This window comes from Mus musculus, chromosome 13 (genome assembly GCF_000001635.26).
Source record: "Mus musculus strain C57BL/6J chromosome 13, GRCm38.p6 C57BL/6J".
NCBI classification, from domain to species: domain Eukaryota; kingdom Metazoa; phylum Chordata; class Mammalia; order Rodentia; family Muridae; genus Mus; species Mus musculus.
The window spans coordinates 65,276,803-65,304,222 of record NC_000079.6 but is presented as its reverse complement, the minus strand read 5'-3'; the positions used below and the strand labels follow the sequence as shown (position 1 = coordinate 65,304,222).

At 41.6% G+C, this 27,420-nt stretch overlaps 1 protein-coding gene across 4 annotated transcripts; it reads right to left on the bottom strand.

The window, feature by feature from the left end:
• Positions 1–26,995, bottom strand: Zfp369 (zinc finger protein 369). Of its 4 annotated transcripts, NM_178364.5 has the most exons (8): positions 25,236–25,369; positions 24,883–24,962; positions 23,835–23,961; positions 19,207–19,302; positions 11,918–12,400; positions 9,739–9,827; positions 8,497–8,623; positions 6,428–8,160 (listed from the first exon to the last, which is right to left on the bottom strand). In NM_178364.5, exons 1-8 carry the CDS (start codon positions 25,249–25,251, stop codon positions 6,641–6,643), a joined length of 2,538 nt encoding a protein of 845 aa, NP_848141.3. In that variant the 5' UTR covers positions 25,252–25,369; the 3' UTR covers positions 6,428–6,640. The 4 variants fall into 4 exon arrangements, with proteins under 4 accessions (XP_011242793.1, XP_030103029.1, NP_848141.3 ...); XM_011244491.2 differs by lacking the exon at positions 24,883–24,962 and having other exon boundaries at positions 1–8,160; positions 25,236–26,995; XM_006517116.4 differs by lacking the exon at positions 8,497–8,623 and having other exon boundaries at positions 7,704–8,160; positions 25,236–26,995.
• Between the last annotated feature and the right edge of the window lie 425 nt (positions 26,996–27,420).

Here is a 27,420-nt window from a genome sequence, read left to right as displayed (position 1 = left end):
AAAAAGTTCCACACAATAGTTTATTCATTCATCTATATACTTTTAGTTTTGTTCACTTACACACTTTACCCTGTATAAAAATATCAGTGCAATTTTTGAAACTTGAGCTTGTTAACCTTAGACACATTTTCAGATCTTTTATTTCCTTTTGAGGATAAATGAAGCAATTAAGAACTCTCTGATCTTCTGCCTGAACCAGGCGGAGGCCGCCAAGGGCTCCAGAGTACGCTCCACGCCACAGAACCTCGGGATCAAGGGTGAGTGGACCGCAACATCAGCTCCAAAGAATCGCAGAAGGTCTTGTGCCAGCAGGAAGAGGGATAAAGGAACTCCGCCGGACTAGAGGCTGGGATCCATTCCGGTTGGGGCCAGCCCCGCCATCTTCCACGTGAACCTGGCCAAGGGCTTCAAGGGATGCAGAGGACTCTCCATGACTCTCCACGCCGCAGGACCCTTAGCACACCCAGGACTAGGTGATCACGGGAGAGTACATGGGTGACAGAAGCAACAGAAGTTCTTGGACAGGGTCCCTTCGGGCCTTCATCCTCAGCCAGGAGGTGGAGCTGAGACCCAGACCCCAGGGCACCTTCCTTGCCAGAGGAGAGTTGGCCTACAGGGATGGCTCTGACCCCAGGACTCAGGAGGTGGATCTGAGCTCCAGACTTCTGGACACTTGCCCTGTAAGAGGAGAGCTTGCCTGCAGAGAGTGCTCTGACCACTGGGACTCAGGTGAGAGTTGAACTCCCAGGAGTGCTGACAGAGGCTAACAGAATCACAGGAGGAACAAGCTCCAGCCAGAGACAGCTAGAACATTAACACCAGAGATTACCAGAGGCGAATGGCAAACTTAAGAATCTTACTAACAGAAACCAAGAACACTGGGAATTATTAGAACCCAGTACGCCCACCACAGTCCTGGATACCCCAATACACCCGGAAAGTAAGACTCAGATTTAAAATCATATCTCATGATGGTGGTAGATGATTTTAAGGGCATAAATAACTCACTTAAAGAAATATGGGAGAATACTGCTAAACAGGTAGAAGGTCTTAAAGAATTACAGGAAAACACTGCTAAAACAGGTAGAAGTCCTTAAGGAGGAAACACAAAAATCCCTTAAAGAATTACAGGAAAACACAACCAAACAGGTGATGGAATTGAACAAAACCATGCAAGATCTAAAAAGGGAAGAAGAAACAAACAAACAAAAAAAAAAAACACAGTGAGACAACTCTGGAGATAGAAACCCTAGGAAAAAAATAAGGAACCATAGATGCGAGCATCAGCAACAGAATACAAGAGATGGAAGAGAGAATCTCAGGTGCAGAAGATTCCATAAAGAACATGGACACAACAATCAAAGAAAATGCAAAATGCAAAAAGATCCTAACTCAAACCATCCAGGAAATCCAGGACACAATAAGACCAAACCTACCGATAATAGGAGTAGATGAGAATGAAGATTTTCAACTTAAAGGGCCAGCAAATATCTTCAACAAATTATAGAAGAAAACTTCCCAAACCTAAAGAAAGAAATGCCCATGAACATACAAGAAGCCTACAGAACTCCAAACAGACTGGACCAGAAAAGAAATTCCTCCCGACACATAATAATCAGAACAACAAATGCACTAAATAAAGATAGAATATTAAAAGCAGTAAGGGAAAAGGGTCAAGTAACATATAAAGGCAGGCCTATTAGAATTACTCCAGACTTCTCACCAGAGTCTATGAAAGCCAGAAGATCCTGGACAGATGTTATACAGACACTAAGAACACAAATGCCAGCCCAAGCTACTATACCCAGGAAAACTCTCAATTACCATAGATGGAGAAACCAAAGTATTACATGACAAAACCAAATTCACACAATATCTTTCCACAAATCCAGCCCTTTAAAGGATAATAAAGGGAAAACACCAACACAAAGATGGAAACTACACCCTAGAAAAAGCAAGAAAGTAACCCTTCAACAAACCTAAAAGAAGACAGCCACAAGAACAAAATCCCAACTTTAACAACAAAAATGACAGGAAGCAACAATTACTTTTCTTTAATTTCTCTCAACATCAATGGACTCAATTCCCCAATAAAAAGACATAGGCTAATAGACTGGCTACACGAACAGGACCCAACATTTTGCTGCTTACAGGAAACCCACCTCAGGGACAAAGACAGACACTACCTCAGAAACAATTTTTCAAGCAAATGGTCCAAAGAAACAAGCTGGAGTAGGCATTCTAATATCGAATAAAATTGATTTCGAACCCAAAGTTATCAAAAAAGACAAAGGTAAAAATTTACCAAGATGAACTCTCAATTCTAAATATCTATGTTCCAAATGCAAGGGCAGCCACATTCATTAAAGAAACTTTAGTAAAGCTCAAAACACACATTGCATCTCACACAATAATAGTGGGAGACTTCAACACCCCACTCTCACCAATGGACAGATCCTGCAAACAGAAACTAAACATGGACATACATGGACACTAACAGAAGTTATGAAACAAATGGATTTAACAGATAACTACAGAAAATTTTATTGTAAAACAAAAGGATATACCTTCTTCTCAGCACTTCATGGTACCTCCTCCTAAATTGACCATATACCCAGTCACAAAACAGGCCTTAACAGATACAAAAATACTGAAATTATCCCATGCATCCTATCAGATCACCATGGACTAAGGCTGATCTTCAATAATAGCATAAATAATAGAAAGCAAACATTCACGTGGAAACTGAACAACACTCTACTCAATGATACCTTGGTCAAGGAAGAAATAAAGAAAGAAATTAAAGGCTTTTTAGTGTTTAAAGAAAATGAAGCCAAACATAGCCAAACTTATGGGACACAATGAAAGCAGTATTAGAGGAAAACTCATAGCCCTGAGTGCCTCCATAAAGAAACTACAAAGAGCATACACTAGCAGCCTGACAGCACACCTAGAAGCTCTAGAATGAAAGGAAGCAAATTCACCCAAGAGGAGTAGACTGCAGGAAATAATCAAACTCAGGGCTGAAATCAACCAAGTGGAAACAAAAAGAACTATTCAAAGAATCAACCACCAGAAGGTGGTTCTTTGAGAAAATCAACAAGATAGATAAACCCTTAGCCAGACTCACTAGAGGGCACAAGGGCAGTCCTAAATAACAAAATCAGAAATGAAAAAGGAGACGTAAAAACAGAACTTGAAGAAATCAAAAACTTCATCAGATCCTACTACAAAAGGCTATACTCAACAAATATGGAAAACCTCAATGAAATGGACAACTTCCTAGACAGATACCAGGTACCAAAGTTAAGTCAGAATCAGATTAATGATCTAAACAGTCCATTTCCCCTAAAGAAGTAGAAGCAGTCATTAACAGTGTCCCAACCAAACAACAACAACAACAACAACAACAAAAAAAAAAAAACCAGCAAAAAAAACAATACCAGATGGGTTTAGTGCAGAGTTCTATCAGACCTTCAAAGAAGACCTAATTCCAACTCTCCTCAAACTATTCCACAAAATAGAAACAGAAGGTACTCTACCCAGTTCATTCTTTGAAGCCACAATTACTCTGATACCTAAATCACACAAAGATCCAACAAAGAAAGAGAACTTCAGACCAATTTCCCTTATGAATATCGATGCAAAAATACTCAATAAAATCCTTGAAAACTGAATCCAAGAACACATCAAAACGATCATCCATCCTGACCAAGTAAGCTTTATCCCAGGGATGCAGGGATGGTTTAATATACGGAAATCCATCAATGTAATCCACTATATAAACAAACTCAAAGACGAAAATCACATGATTATCTTGTTAGATACAGAGAAAGCATTTGACAAAATCCAACACCCATTCATGATAAAAGGCATGGAAAGATCAGGAATTCAAGGTCCATACCTAAACATAATAAAAGCAATCAACAGCAAACCAGTGGCCAACATCAAACTAAATGGAGAGAAACTCGAAGCAATCGCACTAAACTCAGGAATTAGACAAGGCTTCCCACTTTCTCCCTACCTATTGAATATAGTACTTGAAGTCCTATCCAGAGCATTTTGACAACAAAAAGAGATCAAGGGGAAAGGAAGAAGTCAAAATATCACTATTTGCAGATGATATAATAGTGACCCTAAAAATTCCACCAGAGAATTCCTAAACCTGATAAACAGCTTCAGTGCAGTAGCTGGATATAAAATTAACTCAAACAAATCAGTGGCTTTTCTCTACATAAAGGATAAACAGGCTGAGAAAGAAATTAGGGAAACAACACCCTTCACAATAGTCACAAACAATATAAAATACCTTGGCATGACTCTAACTAAGGAAGTGAAAGATCTATATGATAAGAACTTCAAGTCTCTGAAGAAAGAAATTGAAGATCTCAGAAGATAGAAAGATCTCCCATGTACATGGATTGGCAGGATCAACATTGTAAAAATGGCCATCTTGCTGAAAGCAATCTACAGATTCAGTGCAATCCCCATTAAAATTCCAACTCAATCCTTCACCGAGTTAGAAAGGGCAATTTGCAAATTCATCTGGAATAACAAAAAACCTAGGATAGCAAAAACTATTCTCAACAATAAAAGAACCTCTGGTGGAATCACCATGCCTGACCTCAAGCTGTTCTACAGAACAATTGTGATAAAAACTGCATGGTACTGGTACATCGACAGAAAGGTAGATCAATGGAATAGAATTGAAGACCCAGAAATTAACCCACATACCTATGGTCACTTGATCTTTGACAAGGGAGCTAAAACCATCCAGTGGAAAAAAGACAGCATTTTCAACAAATGGTGCTGGCACAACTGGCAGTTATCATGTAGAAGAATGCTAATTGACCCATTCTTATCTCCTTGTACAAAGCTCAAGTCTAAGTGAATCAAAGACCTCCACATAAAACCAGAGATAGTGAAACTTATAGAGGAGAAAGTGGGGAAAAGCCTCGAAGATATGGGCACAGAGGAAAAATTCCTGAATAGAACAGCAATGGCCTGTGCTTTAAGATCAAGAATCGACAAATGGCACCTCATAAAATTGCAAAGCTTTTGTAGGGCAAAAGATACTATCAATAAGACCAAAAGGTCACCAACAGATTGGGAAAGAATTTTTACCCATTCTAAATCTGATAGGGAACTATTATCCAATATATACAAAGAGCTCAAGAAGCTGAACTCCAGAAATTCAAATAACCCCATTAAAAATGGGGTACAGAGTTAAACAAAGAATTCTCAACTGAGGAATACCGAAGGGCTGAGAAACACTTGAAAAAATGTTCAACATCCTTAATCAACAGGGAAATACAAATCAAAACAACCCTGAGATTCCTCCTCACACCAGTCAGAATGGATAGGACCAAAAATTCAGGTGACAGCAGATGCTGGTGAGGATGTGGAGAAAGAGGAACACTCCTCCATTGCAGGTGGGATTGCAAGCTTGTATAACCACTCTGGAAATCAGTATGGCGGTTCCTCAGAAAACTGGACATAGTACTACAGGAAGATCCAGCAATACCTCTCATGGGCATATACCCAGTAGATGTTCCAAGTGGTAATAAGGACACATGCTCCACTATGTTCATAGGAGCCCTATTTATAATAGCCAGAAGCTGGAAAGAACCCAGATGTCCCTCAACTGAGGAATGGATACAGAAAATGTACTTTTACACAACGGAGTACTATTCAGCTATTAAAAACAATGAATTTATGAACTTCTTAGGCAAATGGATGGATCTGGAGGATATCATCCCGAGTGAGGTAACCCAATCACAAAAGAAGTCACTTGATATGCACTCACTGATAAGTGGATATTAGCCCAGAAACTTAGAATCCCCAAGATACAATTTGCCAAACACAAGAAAATCAAGAAGAAGGAAGACCAATGCGTGGATACTTCATTCCTCCCTAGAATATGGAACAAAATACCCATGGAAGGAGTTAAGAGACAAAGTTTGGAGCTAAAATGAAAGGATGAACCATCCAGAGACTGCTCCACCCGGTGGTTCATCCCATAATCAGCCACCAAACACAGACACTATTGCATATGCCAGCAAGATATTGCTGAAAGAACCCTGATATAGCTGTCTCTTGTGAGGCTATCCCAGTGCTTGGCAAATACAGAAGTGGATACTCACAGTCATCTATTGGATGGAACACAGGGCTCCCAATGGAGGAGCTAGACAAAGTACCCAAGGAGCTGAAGGGTTCTGCAACTCTATAGGTGGAACAACAATATGAACTAACCAGTACCCCCAGAGCTTGTGTCTCTAGCTGCATATGTAGCAGAAGATGGGCTAGTTGGCCATCATTGGGAATAGAGGCCCCTTTGTCTTGCAAACTTTATATGCCCCAGTACAGGGGAATGCCAGGGTCACGAAGTGGGAGTGGGTAGATGAGCAGGGTGGGGGGAGGGTATAGGGGACTTCGGGGATAGCATTTGAAATGTAAATGAAGAAACTATCTTAAAAAAAAAAACAAAACAACCTCCCTGATGGTTTCACTGGCTGCCTGCTAGGTGGTTTCCCGTGCTGTCCTTAAGGTGTGGGGCTCTCCTTATCCAAAGCCTATCATACTCAGTGACTGCATGGTACATCTCAATGCTGAAACAATAGTGCTCTGAAAGGCACAAAGTCTACAATTTAGGCTGCTTCTTGAACTTCTTTCTGTGTGTTTTCTGATGCCCAATAAGGTTTGAGCTCTGTGTGAATGCCTTCCCACACTTGGTACACACATAAGGTCGCTCCCCAGTATGAATTCTCACATGCCTGGTGAGGTGGGAACTCTGGCGGAAAGCTTTCCCACAGTGCTGACATTGGTAGGGCTTAGCTCCAGTATGAGTTCTCAGGTGCTGAGAGGCAGCTGAGCGGTCACTGAAAGTTCTCCCACACTCTGAACACTCAAAGGGTCTCTCTCCACTGTGAATTCTAAGATGCTGTGTGAGGGAGGAGCTCTGAACAAATGCTTTCCCACAGGACATACACATGTAAGGCCGCTCTCCTGTGTGGATCTTCTTATGGACAGAGAAATACCTAGCATTCCGGAACATTTTACCACATTCACTGCATTGGCAAATTTGGCTCCCCTTGTGAATTTTTATAAAGGATATCTGCTGAGCATGCCGGCTGATGGCTTTCCTACAATTGTTGGCTCTCCTGAGCCTTCCCACATCAGAACCTCTATAGTAAGTTTTTATATAGGGACCACATTTTATGGAAGCATTGATTTTCCTGCCTTTTCCTCTTCCTGAGGTCTTTAGGTGTTGTTTTACATAGGGGACATGTTTTTGACAAGTGCTAAGTTCCCTGAGTCTTTCCTCTTTAGAACCCTTCTGGTGAGGTTTTACATGTTTCAAGTAATTATTGTTTCCTTGGATTTTGCCTTCTTTATAGCCTTTCTGGTGAATTTTTACATGTGTTAAGATGCTGTTGTCCCTGGCTCTTCCTGCCCTAGACCCCATCTGGTGATTTTGTGCAGATGAACCTTGTAACATGGAATTGTTACTTTTCCCAGCTTTATGCCATTCAGGGCCTTTCTGGTGAATCTTTGGAGGTGCATCAGCTGCCATGGCATTGCTACTGTTCCTAAACCTACCCTCTTCAGAGCCAGTGGCTTCCTGGTAAAATTCTGCAGGCACAGCAAGTGTAATGGGATCTCTGCTGGTCTGAGTTTTTCCCTGCTCAGAACCCAATTGTTGGTTTTTTATAGAGGAGCCATGTGTCACAGGAGTGCTGCCACTCCTGTCTCGCCACTCCACGGAGTCCTTCTGCTGATTTCTTATGCGTAAACCTCCTGTCATGGAAATGGTGTTTGTCCTGCCTTTCCCCTTTCCCGTGCCCTTCTGCTTAACTTTTACATGATTTCTAGGAAGAACTTCATTGAGTGAGCACTGGCTTTTGTCAATACAAGTTTGGTTCTGAGACTTGGAGCTTTCAGAGAGCTTCTGCTGAGGGTGGCCTTTTTCCTGTAGAAGCCCCACTGGATTTGATTCTATGGTGTGCCTTCCCTGGACCTCATCTGGTGAGATACTTTCAAAGAGGGTAGACTGGGTACGATTCCTCGAGAGATCTTTTGGGTTTGGGTCATGAATTGGCTTTACCACAGGTATGGGAGAGTCTGGAGTTAACTCTCTGTTTCCCAACGTAGGCTCCCACCCTGAAAGAAACCAAAAGATATACATATTGCAGTTATAAGTGCCAGAGTGACAGTATTAAGAAATAAGGTTACATCTTCTCAAAAGTCATATAGTCTAGGGAGTGACAAGCTGTGAAGCAGCAAAAGCAGGAGCTTTCTCATTTCCTCAGACAAACCAAACCTGAGGCTGCCTCTGTGCGCTCAAGGCTCCCTACCAATGCAGGGTCACAGTGTCAGATAAAGATCCTGGACAGAGCAAGAGACTCTCAACAGCACAGCCAGTTCTGACACTGGGTAGAGAAAAACTTGAGCGATCTGGGGGACCCCATGGCTTTCTAATTGTAGGAATGGCCTTACCCACAGACACCAAGTTGCCCAAGGTCTCTAGCATCACATCATGATACTTGGTCCTTTGCATTGGACCTAGTAGCTGCCACTCCTCCTGACTGAAGTCTACAGCCACATCCTGGAAAGTCACCGGCGCCTGTAATGTTATAAAAGTTTGATGTTTGCCAATGTGGGTAGAAGAAAGGCCACTGGGACATTCTACCACACATAGGGATTTCCTGCTTTGGTAGTTTACTCAAAGACAATGACTTTTATGCCCCCAAAAGAGATCCACAGGGTTTTTCTCCAAACTAAAGTCTGGGTCCCAAGCTGATAGGCAGAGTTCCTGATTGACAAAGAGCTACAAGTGCAATAAGCATGCTACACTGGTCATACTAGAATCTGTATTAAGCCTGCATTGAAGGACAACATCCTTCAAAGGACCTTCTTCCTCTGGAAACAGCCTTGTCCTGTAGTGTAAAACCTACAATGTTAATGGATAGGTCTGACCTATGTGTAATATTCACCTATGCCATGTCAGTTTCTTATGAGCAGCTAAGGATTCTGAAAGAAAGACTCTTCCCTCTCACCCTTCCCTCTCACCACCTTACTGGATCTGGGAGGTATTTTGCCCAGATGCAGCAGAGCCTGCTTTAGAAGGAAGAGAATACAGAGCAATGAGTCTGGGATCAGTTTCTTCCGATTCCCAGGTAGCAGCTCTGCCTGAAGCGTGGCCCACATTGCCCATTACAAGAGAGTCAACAATTCCAATCACATACCCGAGCCAATATAAACCACTTGTAAGGAAAACAGCTATATACTCACTAATATCCCAATACCATATACATAATACACACTAATGCCATATACACACCATTATCCTTGCTGACAGGGCTAATCCTATTACATGCCCATCACCTAGTTCTGAGACTGATCCGAGCCTATGCTGTTTCATTCCTATTTCCCCAATTAAGTGTTTCCAGAGGACAAGGGCTCACTCATTCTAACTAGGGTACAATGCAGTCCTTACAAACTGCCTGTGATTCTTCTGGTTCTTATGTCACCCAGTCTTGATTCTTGAACTCCTACTGTTTGCTTTCTCTATGCCCATCACAACATCAGCAGGGTTATCCCTTACACACTTAGGTCCAAGAACACAGGAAGTTAAAATGGCCTATCTTCCAAGAAGCTTTGGCAAGGCTCAGTGTAGAAAGAACATCTTAGGGATGGTCCCTTAAAGGAAGATGTGACCAATGGAACAAAATTGCTTACCTCAGGTGGTACAGTAACTGGTAAGGTGGCTACATCCTTCCTTTTCTCCTTTAGTTCATCAGTGGCTTCACTAGAACAGGCAAGCCAAGCTGAAGAAGATGCCACATAAAGAGTTAATGAGGTGGTAGCCCTTAGACAGACAGAACCACTAGACCTACATGTCCTACACATACCTATGTCCCTTGATGGTCTATGTTGACCTCTTCACAACAGTAACTAATTCCCACAACTGGATGGGCCCAGTGTGTTACTCTGCATGAACCACTTGGAGACTAGTGTCTCTACTATAGAAACCTTTTTTTGTCTCCCCATTCCAGCATCTGTCTCAGGATCTGGCTTCTGCAGCAATGGCCTTTTCCTTAGTGGTAAAGTGTGATTCTAGTCTCCAAGCCCTTATGCTTTTGTGGTTTCCCCTTTGTTGCCTTGGAGAAGAATCTTCCCTTGGTCACAGAATGTGTACCCATTTTGTGCTTCTGGTCATATTAAACATTCCTGGCCAGTACTAACAACCTTGCAAGGATTCTTTCAGGTCTAGCTTTTCTCATGTGTTTCCACATAGTCTATGGGTCTTTACCATGCTGATTCTACTCGAGCTAGGATGGGGACAAATGACATCACCCAGCCTGCACCACCATACTATCCCTTCACCTTCATGGACTCTCGTAGACATGGGAGATCATACACTTTAAGAGCAAATGGCAGAGGCAGGCAAATTTCTGAGTTGGAGGCCAGCCTGGTCTACAGAATGAGTTCCAGGGCAGCCAGGGCTACACAGAGAAACCCTGTCTCGAAAAACGAAAATAACAAAACCAAAAAAACCAACCAAACAAAAAGAGCAAATGAAGCTTTTGCTGGAACATTTAAGAAAGAGAAAGTCTGTGTTTGGAAGCCTTAATGGCAATGAAGCCTGCTGAAGGCAGCCAAATGAGATGGATGAGGGGATAAGTTGAGGCTCTTACTGAAATCCTAGGTAGAGGTGTGCCTAGAGTTAGAACATCCTGGAACTCTTCCAGAAGGTTTCTTTCTTCCTGGAGCTGTTTTTTTTTAAATAGCTTTTTTGGTGTTTGTAAGTACAGTGTATGTGCATGTGTGTTTGAGTGCATGCAGAGGCTAGATGAGCTCTGGTGTCCTAATCCATTATTCTTTACTATGTCCATTTGAGACAGTGTCTCTCACTGAACTTGTAGCCAGGCTGGAGGTCAGGAAAGGCAAGTGACCTTCCTGTCTCTAACTACTATAATAGTGTGACTAGGCATGCATGACCATGCCCCAATTTTTTTTTTAAAATGTAGCTTCTGGAATGAGTTGAACTTCAGTTAACTGTCAGTTTATAAACTGCCTCACTCCCCAAATCCTGGGTATTAAAGCCAGAATGCTGTGCCACTCCTGGGTGATAGCCCCAGTCCATTTCTATTTTGAGACAGGATCATGATAAATTGTTCACACTGATGTTGAGCTCATTTGTAGCTCAGGCAGGCCTTGAACTGGTGACTTGACTTGGCCTTATAAGTATCTTAGATTATAGGCCTACATCACCAGATCTGGTAAAATATATTAAGGTTTCAGGGATCAGAACTCTGGCATCAGCCTCACTGGCTTAAAATGAGGATGTTAACAGGGCTATGTTCTTTTTGGATATAGGGGAGAACTCATTCTTTGTCCTTTCAACTTCTACAGTCTACAGCAGATTCTTGGCCAATGTTTCATTGAGACATCCATCCTGCTTCTTTTCTTCACTGTTCTCATTACAGCAGGTTTCAGTGACAGAAGCAGCCTCCATAAACTCCACCTGTGCCCCGACCTCTTCACCACCTTTGTACTATCACACATGTATTCACTTGTCACATCACATCTTTTCAGTAGGCCTACAAGCTCAGTCAACTCTCGGATCCTCCCTCAGTTAGGACTTCATTCTAGCCCCTTCAAAGAACTGGAAGGATAGGTGTGTGTCAGGAATCCCAACAGGATAGAGAAAGCTTCCACTGAAGCCCTTGGAAGGTTTTTGTTTGGGTGAACAGGGCTGGATACCAAACACTTCCGGTTTTCCTTAATTCTAACCTGGTAACATGGAGACGTTTGTGGTCTGGTATGGGAAGATGCTCAGTCATCCCAGAACTCCTCATTCCCTCACAAAGCCCTCATAGAGAGGTTTGTCACCTCACCCTTCCAGGACACTCACCATCGTCCTTAGACACTGAGGTCATATTCTCCAACAAAGCCACCACTGCTTTGCAGTCTTCTGGGTGCTGCGACTCTACCCATACCCGAAGCTTCTCAGGCAATGCATTCAGGAACTGCTCGAGCACCAGCAACTCTAGGATCTGCTTCTTTGAACGTGTACTGGGCTGCAGCCACTGGTGACACAGCTTACGAAGCTGGGACACAGACTTCTGGGGACCAGCTGACTCTTCATACTGGAAATGTCGGAACTTCTGTCGCGAAGCTTCAGTGTCAGTCAAATGCTTGCTTGGCTGTTGAGCTGGCTTGAGGTTACCTGGGTTCAAGTCTTCCCCACTTTCTGGATAGAGGGATTGAATCAGGGCATTCCGGGGACCAGCCATATCCTTGTTCAATGTAAGGACCTCAACAACCTTAATCTTCATCAGGGGACTCTCAGCAGGAAAGGAATTCATTTCAGGGTCCAGAGAATGCCCAGAGCATTCTAAAAGTCAAAATCAGAGCAAAAGCTAGGCAATGTGGCACATTCCTATAATCACTGTTCTTGGGAAACTGGGGCCAAGAGGGAATCACTCTTAAAAGTCTAGCCAGATCTACATATTGAATTATAGGCCAATTAGAGCCACAAAGACAGACTCATCTAAAAAACATACATAAAACCAGGCTGAGTATGTAGCACAGTTTGTAGAGAATTACATAGCATATCCCCAGAAATTCATTAAAACCGGTCACTGTGCTGCCTGCTTGTAACCCCAGCACATGGGAGACAGAGGCAAGAGGATCAGAGGGTCAAGGTCAAGTCTGGCTACATGGTAAGGAAGGACAAGGCCAGCCTTAGATATGTGAGATATAGTTTCACTTACATGTTTTAAGAAACACAAATACTGTTTTATTAAGCACATAAAGAACGGGCTCATTCTTATATTAAAAAATATTATCATCAAGTTATATGCATTGCAGAGTTCATGTATGGATTTCCTCTGTTTCCATCCTTCTTTTATATAGATTTTTTAAACTTGTCTTTTATTTTACACATCATTGGTTGTTTGCATTTTGTCTAAAAAAATAAAATAAAATTCATGCAGAATTTTTGTCCCTTTTCTTTTTGATTTTTTCTTTCTTTGCCTAGATCCTAGCCCTAAGGGATTGCATAATCACAGGTGTATCAATTAGGACCCACACTCTTTTGAGATAGGGCAGCCAACCCACAGTGGCCCTGAGCTCTATGTAGCAGAGGGGGGCGTTAAACTTTTGATGTTCTTCTTACCTCATGAGCACAGAAGTTCATGACCACACCTGGTTTATGTGGTGCTGGGCATTCAAGTCAAGGCCCTACGCATGCTGGGCAAACACTTTGCCAACTGAGGTACATCTGCAGTCCCTTTTTGCTTTTTATTTGAAGACAAGTAATTGCCCAGACTGGCCTTAAACCTGCCTTAGCTTTCCAAGTAGCTGGGATTATTGGCCTATAACACCAAGGCTATTTGTTTTTTGCTTTAAATTTTTTTTTAACTTCTTCAGATGGATGTCTCCCTTTCATCACCTACAATGTTTGCTTCAAAGCTCTTAAAGTGTGGATGCTAGAGAATGATATCTATTTAAGAGAATCATGACATACAAATTTGAGACAGATAGACAGACAGATGTTATACAAAGGTCCCAAAGAACAAACACGTGAAAGAGGAAATATATTCTTGAACAAAAATCAACACACCATGAAAATATACTACTGGATTAGACTCTAGCACAGCAGCTCTCAACCTGTGAGCCATGACCCCTTTGGGGGTTGAATGACCCTTTCCAGGGGTCAATAACAAAATTACAGTTATGAGGTAGCAACAAAAATAATTTTATGGTTGGGGGTCACCATAAAACGAGGAACTGTATTAAAGGGTCACAGCATTAGGAAGGTTGAGAACCACTGGTCTAGTCAAAATACATAGCCACTTTATAGATTCTGGACTCTCAAACAAATCTATAAATCTGAGCCTTCAGGTGTCTCTGTAACACTATCTGCCTCAAGATTTCCCTTACTCTTTCTAAGTTTGGACTCATACTGAAATTACCTTTGAAGATACACTCTTGTTTCTTGGCGTTTCTTCAGGTATTCATTCACTCTGTGATACCTTCTTACTAAGGGCCACGTAATTCAGTCATATTGCTAATTGGAATTTATAGAATAATTTGTTTTTTTTTTAAGGCCCCTGACATTTCACTTTTCTTATTAACTGTAATCCTTTCTAATTATGTATTTTCTTATTCTCAAACAATGTAGGAGTTAGAGCTGATGATTTCCCCAGAGAATACACCCAAAGAGTTCTTGCCCATATGAGTCCTCTGATACAGAATCCAATGAGGACACCTACTGAAGCCTTCCACACTGTTGTACTCACAGGGATGCCTGGCAGGGGTTTCTTTAACACTCAGTGGCTTCCTAATAGCAATTACATTCTTAAGACTATCCCTAGTACAACTGGGATAGCAAATAAGAGAGCTACATATGAAAGTGCTCCCGTATCATTCATATTCTCATGGCTTTAGAGTTCCCAGATGCTATTTTTTAGTGTAAGAAATTTGTATTTTTGTGGGGTGGGGTTGGGGCTCTAGTGCAAGTCGTCTCAAGGTAAAACTAACGTACTTAGGTCAGAGGTTGTTCCTGCTCCAATCATACTTTTGAGATTTTGTCCCTTAGAGGAGTTCTCAGATACTGAAAATTTCACAAAAGAGTACCATTCATGTTTTTAGAGAGTAATATCCTGTTTTAGTCATCTAACAGTTAAGGTGGTCCAAGCTGAGCTAAAATTGGGCTTTCTCACACTAAACATATTTACTGTACACTTTTTTTAATATCACCCCCCACCCCCCCCTAAAGATCTCAGAGAGAAAATTCATAAAAGACTAGAGAAAAATGTGTTCTTAAACAAAAACCGTCAGTACTGGACTAGGCTCTATCCAAAATACATGATCACTCAAGAGTCTACACACTCAACAAATTGATAAGGCCCTCAGAATCTGTAGTGAAAGTCCTTCATTTCCCACAAGTATGTATTCTAACAATTTGTATGAGTAGTTCTTTCTTTCTCTACATGCTTGCACAAGCATGTGGATATCCTCAGGCTATACAAAGAGTGTCTCTCTGTGGGAACTGCATGCACATAGTGTACAGAAAAACATACAGGCAAAACCTCATATACACAAAGGAAAAATATAAGCATTTTTGCAGGTTCTCTTGTGATTATGACGTATTCATCTACTAGTTATCTCTTTCTCTTTTATTTCTTGATAGGGTCTCACTATGCTACCTTGGTATTCTCTAATTCCTAAGAGATTAGCCTGCCTCTGCCTCTCAAGTGCTTTGATTTAAGGTATGTGCCACCATGCCTGGCCAGTAGTGTCTTTTATGCATTGCTTCTAATGATTAAGTCTAGTTAACGTTCAAGTATCCTACTTTAGGGATATACATGTGGCTGTACTTTTTAGAATAGAATACATGAGCACAACCTAATTTATTTTCCCATATTGCCTTCACAGGATCTTATTCAACTCAAAGCTTTCTTGAGCATAAATGACATTTGTCTTAGAATTTAACCATTTTCTCATAGTACCTCACCAACCACATTCTATGCTGTCATTCTAGCTGGAGAAGCTTTTAAGCTTAGTTGTGAGAAAGAATTTGAACTTTGGATTCAATCTCACTTTTGTGCATTAATAAGAGTCATTGCACACTACTGTTGGGACACTAGTAAAGATGTGTGTTTTTTTTTTTTCATTTAATAGTAATATATGACATTCCAAAATCTCCTCTTTTTATTTGCTACCTGAACCTCTTAAAGTTCAAACAAGCAATTGGCTCAGCAAACCTCCTTGGATGTGTCTTTGGTCCCTTTTCATCTATGATCTATTGACAGGATAAGTAGAGACTTGGTACAGTTTAAATCCAACTTTCAAGATAAATACTATTAGGTAGTTCTTTTCACGATTAGTGTAAAGTTTTACCTAACATTATGTCATTATGGAGAGAAAGAGAAAAACACAGTTCCACTCCTTAAAATAGTTTATGCCTTTAACACCTTTAAAATAAGTTATTTCCAAAAACTCTGCCTAAGTTTCCCTTGCAATACACGGCTGGGGATGTATGTAGCCCAGTGGCAGAGTGCTTGCATAGCACATACAAGGCTCTGGGGTCAGTCTGCAGCACCACAAAGAGTGCTTGTACTAAGCATACAGACTATGAACAACAGTCACAGGAAATCCCTTCAAGGCTTCCTTCACCCATAGGAATTCTCAGCAGCTTTTTGGTCCAGTTTAGCTAATTACTTACTTAGATCGACTGAGTCAACCTTTGAGTAAAACACTCTTTAATTCTCCCCAAACCTACTACAACTCTCTCATGGCAAGCACCATCATTTCAATTCTGAAGACTACTGGTGCCCACTTCCTTTCTCCATCGGTATCCTGCCACAGCTCTTACTTCACAAACCAACCAGAGTGAGCCGTGAAAAGCCATGTCATACCATTCCTCAACAATAAAAGTCAAACTTCCCCCATAGCTGATGTGGCCAGGTGCCTTCTGCTAACTTAACCTGCACATTCTTGTATTTTGTTTTCCTACTCCTAGCCTCAAATTTTTCCTATTTCCATCATATAGGAATGATTTTTCATTCATTAGAAAGCACTAGATGAATATTTACTTCATTCAGATGAATGTTGATGTAAAACTAAACATCATCACCAAAGATGGCAGCAGGTGTTGATCTGACAGGTGAACAGGGTAAGAATGTGTTCTGATGCATAAAAACACAAAGAGAAGCATCCAGTGGCACATGGTGTGCTTTATAGACAAAATATAAATGAAAAACATTGAAGATAGCAATTACAGTGAAAACTATTACATCTTTTATGAATATTAACATAAAAATACAACCTTACAGCAAGGCATTTCTAATATCTACTATGTTACCACTTTAACCACCTTGGAAGATTCTGCAGTGGAAATAGGTATTTTCCTATTCATCATAAAGGAATGACTTTTCATTCATTAGAAAGCACTAGATGAATATTTACTCATTCAGATGAACGTTGATGCAAAACAAAACAGAATCTAATAGCATCATGCTCATCAAAACTTACACATTTTCCTACATACCAGGCAGATACCCACTCCCTACTTTCAGAATCATATTTTAGATAGGATGATGGAACTATGTAATTGTTCAAAGCAAAGAAAAAATTAACAACACCCATAGTCTCATATGTTTGAATACTTGGTCCCAGTTGGCTGAATTATTTGGTGGGGTTACAAGTTGTGGCCTTGTTGGACAAGGTGTGTCCACTAGGGGGTGTTTGCAAAGCTCATGCCAGCTCCAGTTAGCTCTCTCACTCTGCCTTCTGCTTGTGAATCAGACGTAAACTCTCAGTTACTGCTGCAGTGCCATGCTACCCTCTATGATGGTCATGGACTAGCCCGTTGAAACTGTAAGTAAACCCCACAATTTGGAGTTTGCCTTGTTTAGTTTTGAATAGGTCCAGTATTTTCTCACTTTCCCTCTTCTGAAATGGAAATATATATTGTGTCATTGTATGTTAAAAGAATGTAACTTGCTTTTTGCATTTTAATGGGGTTACAATTAAAGAGATTGCTTTGAGTCTCAGAAGACTTTGAACTTATGAGTGCAGTGCCCTCAGAAGACAGAACAGGGCATCATGTAACTCCTGAGCTACAGACGGTCCTGAGCTGCCATGTGACTGCTAGGGTTCTGCAAGCATAGCCAATGCTCTAACCACTGAGCAATCTCTCCAGCCCCAAGGCTATGAACTTTTAAAATGTTGAGACTGTGAAAGACTATGTGGACTTTTGAAGTTGGACTGAATGCATACTGCCATGGGTTTATGGGGACAGCAAGTAGAGTGTGGTGATTTGAATGAGAATGGCCCTCCAGGTTAATATATTTGAATGTCTGGTTCCCAGTTGGTGGAATTGTTTAGAAAAGATTAGGTATTGCCCTATTGGAGGAGCTATGTCACTGGGGTTGAGTTTTGAGGTTTCAAAAATCCATGCCATTCCCAGTTAGCTTGAGCTCTTTAGCTGCTTCAGGCTTGTGAATTAGGAAGTAAGCTCTTAGCTACTGCCTCAGCACCATGCCTGCCTGCCTACTGACATGCTCCTCACCACGGTGGTTACCACTGACCCACTGAACTACACACAAACCCTCAATTAAATCTTTTTTCTTATATCTTGGTCATGGTATATCTTCACAGCAACAGAAAAGTAATTAATGTTGAGAGGATGTCAATGTTGAGAGGATTTAGCAGCATGCAGGCTCATGTGAACAACCATGCAAGGATTAACCACAACAGGTGATAGCAACAGTTAAGTCCAATCAAATTTAATGTACATTCTAACATCTTTTCTCAACTAATCTAGGCAAACTGGTCTTTATCTGGAGGATAAAAAGACATCTAAGATTTCTTTGTTTTGTTTGTTTAAAATAGTTTCTCTGTGTAGTCCTGGCTGTCCTGGAACTTATTCTGTACACTAGCTGGCCTTAAACGTATAGCTGTTTCCCAAGTGCGGGATTAAAGGTGTATGCTACCACTACCTGGCTAAGATTATTTTTTTAAACTACAAGAAGTATAGAAATGTATTAAAGTTCATTTATATACAATAAAATGTGTCACATTATGGCATGCACCTAGAAAGGGAAAAAAAATCAACAAAGCACAAGAAGATGCTTATAAATAGAAACAAAAATGGTTAAAAACGCTTGAGTTCACAAAAAGTATTCAGACAATATGCCTATATGCTTAAAAACAACAACAACAACAAAAAAAAAAAAACGTAGAAGAGAAATAAAAACAGGAGCTAGTGTGGTGGCACACATTTGTAATTCCAGAACTTCTAAGACAGTGAGATGATCAGGAATTCATATCCTTAGTTAATTAATAGGTTGGAGGCCAGCCTTTACTACCTAATACCTTATCTCAAAACAAAACAAAACCCCCAACACAAACCCCACCACCACTATACACAAACCCCAAATACCATACCCCGCCCCCCCAAATAAAGACTGACGCTGGGGATATTAGTTCAAGTAGCATGTCTGCTTTGCTTGTCATGTGAAAGGCCCTGGGCTTAATCACTAGCATCATGAAAAAATGACTGCAGACTGGAAAATAACTTATACTTACTACAACAAGCTACCTGGGTTCTCATACTGCTTAGAAGACATTAGTCTTAGAATAACCAGAAGATTCATCCCTTTTGGAAACTCCTATATGCCTGGCTCTTACCTGGAAGAGTATCTTGAGGAATTTCTCTCTGCATTGGCCAGCAGTCTTCTACTTCTTCTAACTGAGGCATCACATTTGCCTTGGAAAAGTGATGCTCTGCTCGATGGATGGAAAAGAGACAGGGCTTGGAGGTCTGCTTAGAGAAAATGCTGTCCCGCTGCAACATTCTATTCCCTCCTTCCCCCATGTTGTGACATGATGACTTCAGGTCTTGGGCATTGACAACTACATGTCCATTCCTTTTGTTGGATTTCATGGGTTTCCTTGACAACAAATATGCCATAAAGTAAAGAATGGAGGTTGGTCAACTGGGGGACATTCTGGGAAAGGTTTTGCTTCCCCGCCAAATTTGACAGTTGAGAAAGAACTAGTCAGGACGATCAACTTTTGTTTCTGCTTAAACGTAGACACAAAGGTTGGAGCCACAGCGATGAAACAACTAGAGAGGACAGAAGACTTCCTAAGAGCCACAAAGAAATCACAATTTTTGATGATACTCCTGAGCTGCTGGATACTGACATCTCTTATGTTTGATGTGCCATAAAAATTGTAGGCAACTGTCACTACAGCTACAAACATCCCTTATTGGCTCTACCCAGTATTCAGGGACCCTTATATATTGCTTGGATGAAACTTCTGCAGTCATACTGAAAAGCTGCCTTTTTCCTCTCTACCAAGCTCTACACTCCCTTAACACTTCTTCTCTAGTTCCTCTAGCCTAAGCCAAACAAACAGTTTGGACATACTACACATTCAGAGTTGGACTCTACTGAATGATACCTTGGTCAAGGAAGAAATAAAGAAAGAAATTCAAGACTTTTAGAGTTTAATGAAAATGAAGCCACAACATACCCAAACTTATGGGACACAATGAAAGCATTTCTAAGAGGAAAACTCATAGCCTCCAAAAAGAAACTAGAGAGAGCATACACTATGTCATGTCTGACAGCACACCTAGAAGCTCTAGAACTAAAGGAAGCAAATTCACCCAAGAGGAGTAGACTGCAGGAAATAATCAAACTTAAGGCTGAAATCAACCAAGTGGAAACAAAAAGAACTATTCAAAGAATCAACCAAACTAGGAGCTGGTTCTTTGAGAAAATCAACAAGATAGATAAACCCTTAGCAAGACTAATTAGAGGGCACAGGGACAGTATCCTAATTAACAAAATCAGAAATGAAAAGGGAGACATAACAACAGATCCTGAGGAAATCCAAAACTTCATCATATCCTACTACAAAAGGCTATACTCAACAAATATGGAAAACCTCAATGAAATGGACAACTTCCTAGACAGATACCAGGTACCAAAGTTAAGTCAGAATCAGATTAATGATCTAAACAGTCCCATTTCCCCTAAAGAAGTAGAAGCAGTCATTAACAGTGTCCCAACCAAACAACAACAACAACAACAACAAAAAACAGCAAAAAAACAATACCAGATGGGTTTAGTGCAGAGTTCTATCAGACCTTCAAAGAAGACCTAATTCCAACTCTCCTCAAACTATTCCACAAAATAGAAACAGAAGGTACTCTACCCAGTTCATTCTATGAAGCCACAATTACTCTGATACCTAAATCACACAAAGATCCAACAAAGAAAAAGAACTTCAGACCAATTTCCCTTATGAATATTGATGCAAAAATATTCAATAAAATTCTTGCAAACCAAATCCAAGAACACATCAAAACAATCATCATCATGACCAAGTAGGCTTCATCCCAGGGATGCAGGGATGGTTTAATATATGGAAATCAATCAATGTAATCCACTATATAAACTAACTCAAAGACAAAAATCACATGATCATCTTATTAGATGCTGAGAAAGCATTTGACAAAATCTAACACCCATTCATAATAAAAGTCATGGAAAGATCAGGAATTCAAGGCCCATACCTAAGCATAATAAAAGCAATCAACAACAAACCAGTAGCCAACAACATCAAACTAAATGGAGAGAAACTCGAAGAAATACCACTAAAATTGGGGACTAGACAAGGCTGCCCACTTTCTCCCTACCTATTCAATATAGTACTTGAAGTCCTAGCCAGAGCAATTCGACAACAATAGGAGATCAAGGGGATACAAATTGTAAAGGAAGAAGTCAAAATATTACTATTTGCAGATGATATGATAGTGACCCTAAAAATTCCACCAGAGAACTTCTAAACCTGATAAACAGCTTCAGTGCAGTAGCTGGATATAAAATTAACTCAAACAAATCAATTGCCTTTCTCTACACAAAGGATAAACAGGATGAGAAAGAAATTAGGGAAACAACACCCTTCACAATAGTCACAAACAATATAAAATACCTTGGTGTGACTCTAACTAAGGAAGTGAAAGATCTGTATGATAAGAACTTCAAGTCTTTGAAAAAAGAAATTGAAGATCTCAGAAGATGGAAAGATCTCCCATGCTCATGGATTAGCAGGATTGATATCATAAAAATGGCCATCTTGCTGAAAGCAATCTACAGATTCAATGCAATCCCCATCAAAATTCCAACTCAATTCTTCACTGAGTTAGAAAGGGCAATTTGCAAATTCATCTGGAATAACAAAAAATCAAGAATAGCAAAAACTATTCTCAACAATAAAAGAACCTCTGGTGGAATCACCATGCCTGACCTCAAGCTGCACTACAGAACAATTGTGATAAAAACTGCCTGGTGCTGGTATAGTGACAGACAAGTAGACCAATGGAATAGAATTGAAGACCCAGAAATGATCCCACTTGATTACAAGGTCACTTGATTACAAGGGAGTTAAAACCATCCAGTGGAAAAAAGACAGCATTTTCAACAAATGGTGCTGGCACAACTGGCAGTTATCATGTAGAAGAATGCTAATTGACCCATTCTTATCTCCTTGTACAAAGCTCAAGTCTAAGTGGATCAAAGACCTCCACATAAAACTGGAGACACTGAAATTTATAGAGAAGAAAGTGGGGAAAAACCTTGAAGATATGGGCACAGAGGAAAAATTCCTGAACAGAACAGCAATGGCTTGTGCTGTAAGATCAAGAATCGACTAATGGAACCTCATAAAATTGCAAAGCTTCTGTAGGGCAAAAAATACTATCAATAAGACAAAAAGGCCACCAAGAGATTGGGAAAGAATTTTTACCCATCCTAAATCTGATAGGGGACTAATACCCAATATATACAAAGAGCTCAAGAAGCTGAACTCCAGAAATTCAAATAACCCCATTAAAAAATGGGGTACAGAGTTAAACAAAGAATTCTCAATTGAGGAATACCGAAGGGCTCAGAGGCACTTGAAAAAATGTTCAACATCCTTAATCATCAGGGAAATGCAAATCAAAACAACCCTGAGATTCCTCCTCACACCAGTCAGAATGGATAGGACCAAAAATTCAGGTGACAGCAGATGCTGGCGAGGATGTGGAGAAAGAGGAACACTCCTCCATTGCAGGTGGGATTGCAAGCTTGTACAACCACTCTGGAAATCAGTCTGGCGGTTCCTCATTAAACTGGACATAGTACTACAGGAAGATCCAGCAATACCTCTCATGGGCATATACCCAGTAGATGTTCCAACTGGTAATAAGAACACATGCTCCACTATGTTCATAGCAGCCTTATTTATAATAGCCAGAAGCTGGAAAGAACCCAGATGTCCCTCAACAAAGGAATGGATATAAAAAAATGTGGTACTTTTACACAATGGAGTACTATTCAGCTATTAAAAACAATGAATTTATGAACTTCTTAGGCAAATGGATGGATCTGGAGGATATCATCCCGAGTGAGGTAATCCAATCACAAAACAAGTGTCTTGATATGCACTCACTGATAAGTGGATATTAGCCCAGAAACTTAGAATCCCCAAGATACAATTTGCCAAACACAAGAAAATCAAGAAGAGGGATGACCAATGTGTGGATACTTCATTCCTCCCTAGAATGGGGATGAAAATACCCATGGAAGGAGTTACAGAGACAAAGTTTGGAGCTAAGATGAAAGGATGGACCATCCAGAGACTGCTCCACCCGGTGGTTCATCCCATAATCAGCCAACAAACACAGACACTATTGCATATGCCAGCAAGATATTGCTGAAAGAACCCTGATACAGCTGTCTCTTGTGAGGCTATCCCAGTGCCTGGCAAATACAGAAGTGGATGCTCAAAGTCATCTGTAGGATGGAACACAGGGTCCCCAATGGAGGAGCTAGACAAAGTACCCAAGGAGCTGAAGGGTTCTGCAACCCTATAGGTGGAACAACAATATGAACTAACCAGTACCCCCAGAGCTCGTGTCACTAGCTGCATATGTAGCAGAAGATGGGCTAGTTGGCCATCATTGGGAAGAGAGGCCCCTTTGTCTTGCAAACTTTTTATGCCTCAGTACAGGAGAATCCCATGGCCAAGAAGTGGGAGTGAGTGGGTAGGGGAGCAGGGTGAGGGGAGGGTACAGGGGTAAATGAAGAAAATATCTAATAAAAAATTTAAAAAAAAAAGAAAATGTCAGAGTTGGGTGGGGGCAGGTAGAGTCAAGCCTGGCATTGAACTTCTAATCCTCCTCCACCTCTGAAGTCCTGGAATTAAAAGCGTGCTGCACCCACCCAAACAAGTGTTTATTAAAGTGGAGCCTGGCTTACCTACTGAAATCATGTTATTGAGGTTCTCCATCATGATTTCCCTGTACAGGCACTTCTGTTGGCGATCTAGCAGTGCCCACTCTTCCTCGGTAAATCTCAGTGATACATCTTCAAACTTCACAGATTCCTAAAAGCCATAAGATGCAGTTCAGCCGCAGGTTTTCCTCTTCCATGGTGTCAGAAAAATAGAAAGGCTGAGCAAGATGACCCAGCTACATTTTACTTATCTCATGTTCCTTTGTCTGAATCCTTGAGCAAATCGGTCTGACACTAATCAGGGGACAAGTGAGACTGTGGTCTATGAAAACCTGTTCATTTCTCACTAACCAGGGGATAGGACTGTTGGCTCCCATCTATACCTCTTTTCTTGTTTTTGAATTATCACTTCTTTAAAGTAGCTGCTGAAAACTAAACATGAGCCTCTTATCTTCTAACACCTGTCAGTTTCTCTCAACCAGATCCCCAGCTTTTGTTGTTGTTGTTGTTGTTCTGTCGAGATAGGGTTTCTCTGTATAGCCCTGGCTGTCCTGGAACTCACTCTGTAGACCAGGCTGGCCTCAAACTCAGAAATCGGGCCTGCCTCTGCCTCCCAAGTGCTGGGATTAAAGGCTTGTGCCACCAAAGCCTGGCCAGATCCCCAGCTTTAAAAAAAAAAAAAAAAAAAGTTGAAAAGGACTGGTGAGATGGCTCAGTGGGTAAAGGCTACCAAGCCTGAGTTTGATTGATCTCCAGGACTCATGTTGAAAGAAGGGTAGCAATCCGGAAAGGTGCCCACAAGCAGGCAATAGCACACATGTGCATACCCACACACAAAATAAATGTAATAGAAACATTTTTTGTTTTTGAATTGAAAAGCTTCAATCTGGCTTGCCTCAATCTGGCTTGCCAGTTCCAGTTCAGAAATCGGTTTGTTTGTTTCTTCTATTCTAACCCCCCTCTTGGGCAGTCCTTCAACTCCTCCCGTAACTCTAGGGTATTTGAGAGCAAACATCTCACCACTAGCCGGCCCCTGAGCCGTCACAAAAGCTGAAAAGAAGCCTTTACTCACATGGGGCCAGGTTGTTGGAAGCGTGGAAGCCATACTGTCCTCAGTGTTCTCTAGCGGTAGGAGGCAGAATGCTGATCGTCCTGAAGGTGGAAGAGGCACTAAGGAATGTGCCCAGTGGCTCCCCCACTTCTGCCCATATTCCGACCTCTGCAGGACATAACCAGTCCGCCCCAAAATTGCCAAGTGCCCAGTGAGTCCTCTCCCCGACTCCCATAAGCTTACAAAACAGGTTCCCCTCTAACCGAGAGGGGATGGTTGATGTCCTCCAATCCAGAATGCGGTCGGTTTTCTTAAACCGTGTTCCCCATCTAGAACGGGATGCCTCCTCAGGATCCGGACCCACGACTACACACCTTCTCCGGGGTCCATAGAAGTGGAGCCACTAACGAAGCCGACACTGGACTCCGGAGGCTGCAAATGAAACAGAAGATAGGAGTTGTCCCCGACGGGCTTTCACGCAGCGTTACGAGTGCTTGCGATAAACACAATGGCTCTTGCCTGTCGGTCTAGCCCCTGAGTCGGCTCGCTGGTCCGGACTACAACTCCCAGGCGCCCCCGCGGACGTCGAGCGGCGGCAATCTGTTGGCGTCCTTCCTGTTGGCAGGCTAAGCCGAAGTCCGTAAGCGTCTGCTACTGGCTGCTAAAGAACTAGGATGAAGCCTTTGAAGGAGGCTACTAAGATGCTAAGCATCTCCGTGGACAGAGACCGAGACTAGGAGGGAGTCGAACCCACTAACAGGAGCAAATGAACTTGGACAAACCGGAAGAAGTGCTGGTGTTAGATCGGCTGGGGGATGCTCGCCTTGTAGCAGAGTAAGGAGGGCGGAAGGAGGGCGGAAGGAGGGGACACACAGAATACACAGCTCGACTAGTGTAGAGGGGAGGGACCCGGATGGGGACTGGCTGTGGGTCGAAGGCAAGAGAAGACAAAGTCATTTAACCGAGTTTCCTTAGGGGAAGGAGAAAAGAATGCAATCGTGCTGTAGTTTCAGCGGTGTCCTTAAAGGGAGAGGAAGAAAGGACTAAACCGTAGAAACAGAAAGCCATTAGGCATTGGAATTAAAATTTTACTCGTTTCTATGAGAGGACAGGCGTTTGCGTCCAGATCTGTAGAGTGAGCAGGGTTGTATGGTTTAGGCAGGGTTGTATGGTCTTACAACGTTTAGGTGGTAAGTGTGGAGACCTGGTGGACTTGAAGGATATGGTAGGCTACACTAAATGTCCTCTCCAGTTTTCCCCAGCAGAGGAAGGGATGTAGTGAAAATTCTAGAATTTTGGTTTCTTGAAAAAAAAAAAAACCAAATATTATAAGAAGGTGCTTTTATTTTGATTCCGGGTATAGGGACGTAGGGCTGCTTCCGACTGCCTGAAGCAACTGACCATGATTTATTTGCCTTGTGCTCTAGCAGAATCGCGGTTCTGTCTGCAGCAGAGTTTTGGTAATTGTGTTATATTTGGAACTCTGGGAACTTTTCAGAGGGTATATAAATGTTAGAGCCCGATAGGCTGGGGGCTGGGGTGGGCCAGTTGTTGGTTGTATAGGGAGGAGGTTGGTTGTAGTTTGTTAGTAGCTGAGGCCAAAGGAGAAGCAAGAGAAAAGAAATCAGATTCGGGGATCTTCCTAATCACTCTCTCCCCTCTACTCTTGTTCCTTTCCTGTCTAGTGTTAGGGGGTAGAAAGGGGGGTAAGGATAATAATGGGAGGAAAAAGAGAACCGACAAAGTAGCAAAGACCAGTTACAAAGGGACACGGAGGATCAGAGATGTATGAGGAGAATTAAAATTACCCTCAGTCCCAGGGAGGCTAACTGTAAATATCCATGCATATGGAGAGCTCTTAGGGCAGCTTCTAGGAATTTGGCAGAAATTTGACATTAGACTAGAACACAGAAGTAGGCTCAGGCAAGAATTTGACTTTGGGCTAGGACAAGAAAGTAGGCTCAAGATCTTGATCATCTTGTAAGTCCCTGAATACCACGGGACCTTGTTTATTGCCTTGTTTGTTCCTTGACTGAAAACTGACCTTATTCTCTGCATGTACTTAGAATGGCATAAAAACAGACTGGAGAAAAATAAACCCACTTCAGCCTCTGCACAGGTTTGAGTGGTATTAAGTCTAATTGTCTTTTTCTTTTCAATCCTCACTCCCTCCCTTGAGACCCTGTTGACTGACTGAGCTGGCTTGATCACACACAGGGATTCATTTGTACGATACACATCAAGAGGATGTGGGTTCTGGTAATGCCAGTTATTAGGTAACCTGTGACTAGGTTTGTTCCTATTGGCAGATTAGATTGGGGGAACCTGAAGTCTGCCCCTGATCATAATTTGGTATGTTTGTAACTCTAGACAGCTCAGAACAACAAAGAATTCTGTTGTGTTCCTTATACTGTCTAGTATTCTATTCCTAGGGTCTCTTTATATTCTGTTCTGATTTATGTAATCTTGTCTTATTTGGGATCCAGACATACTGATGCCTAGAGCCTAGCGACCTATCCTTCTCAACCCAGGGTTTATGTATTCCTTTGAGGTTTCTAA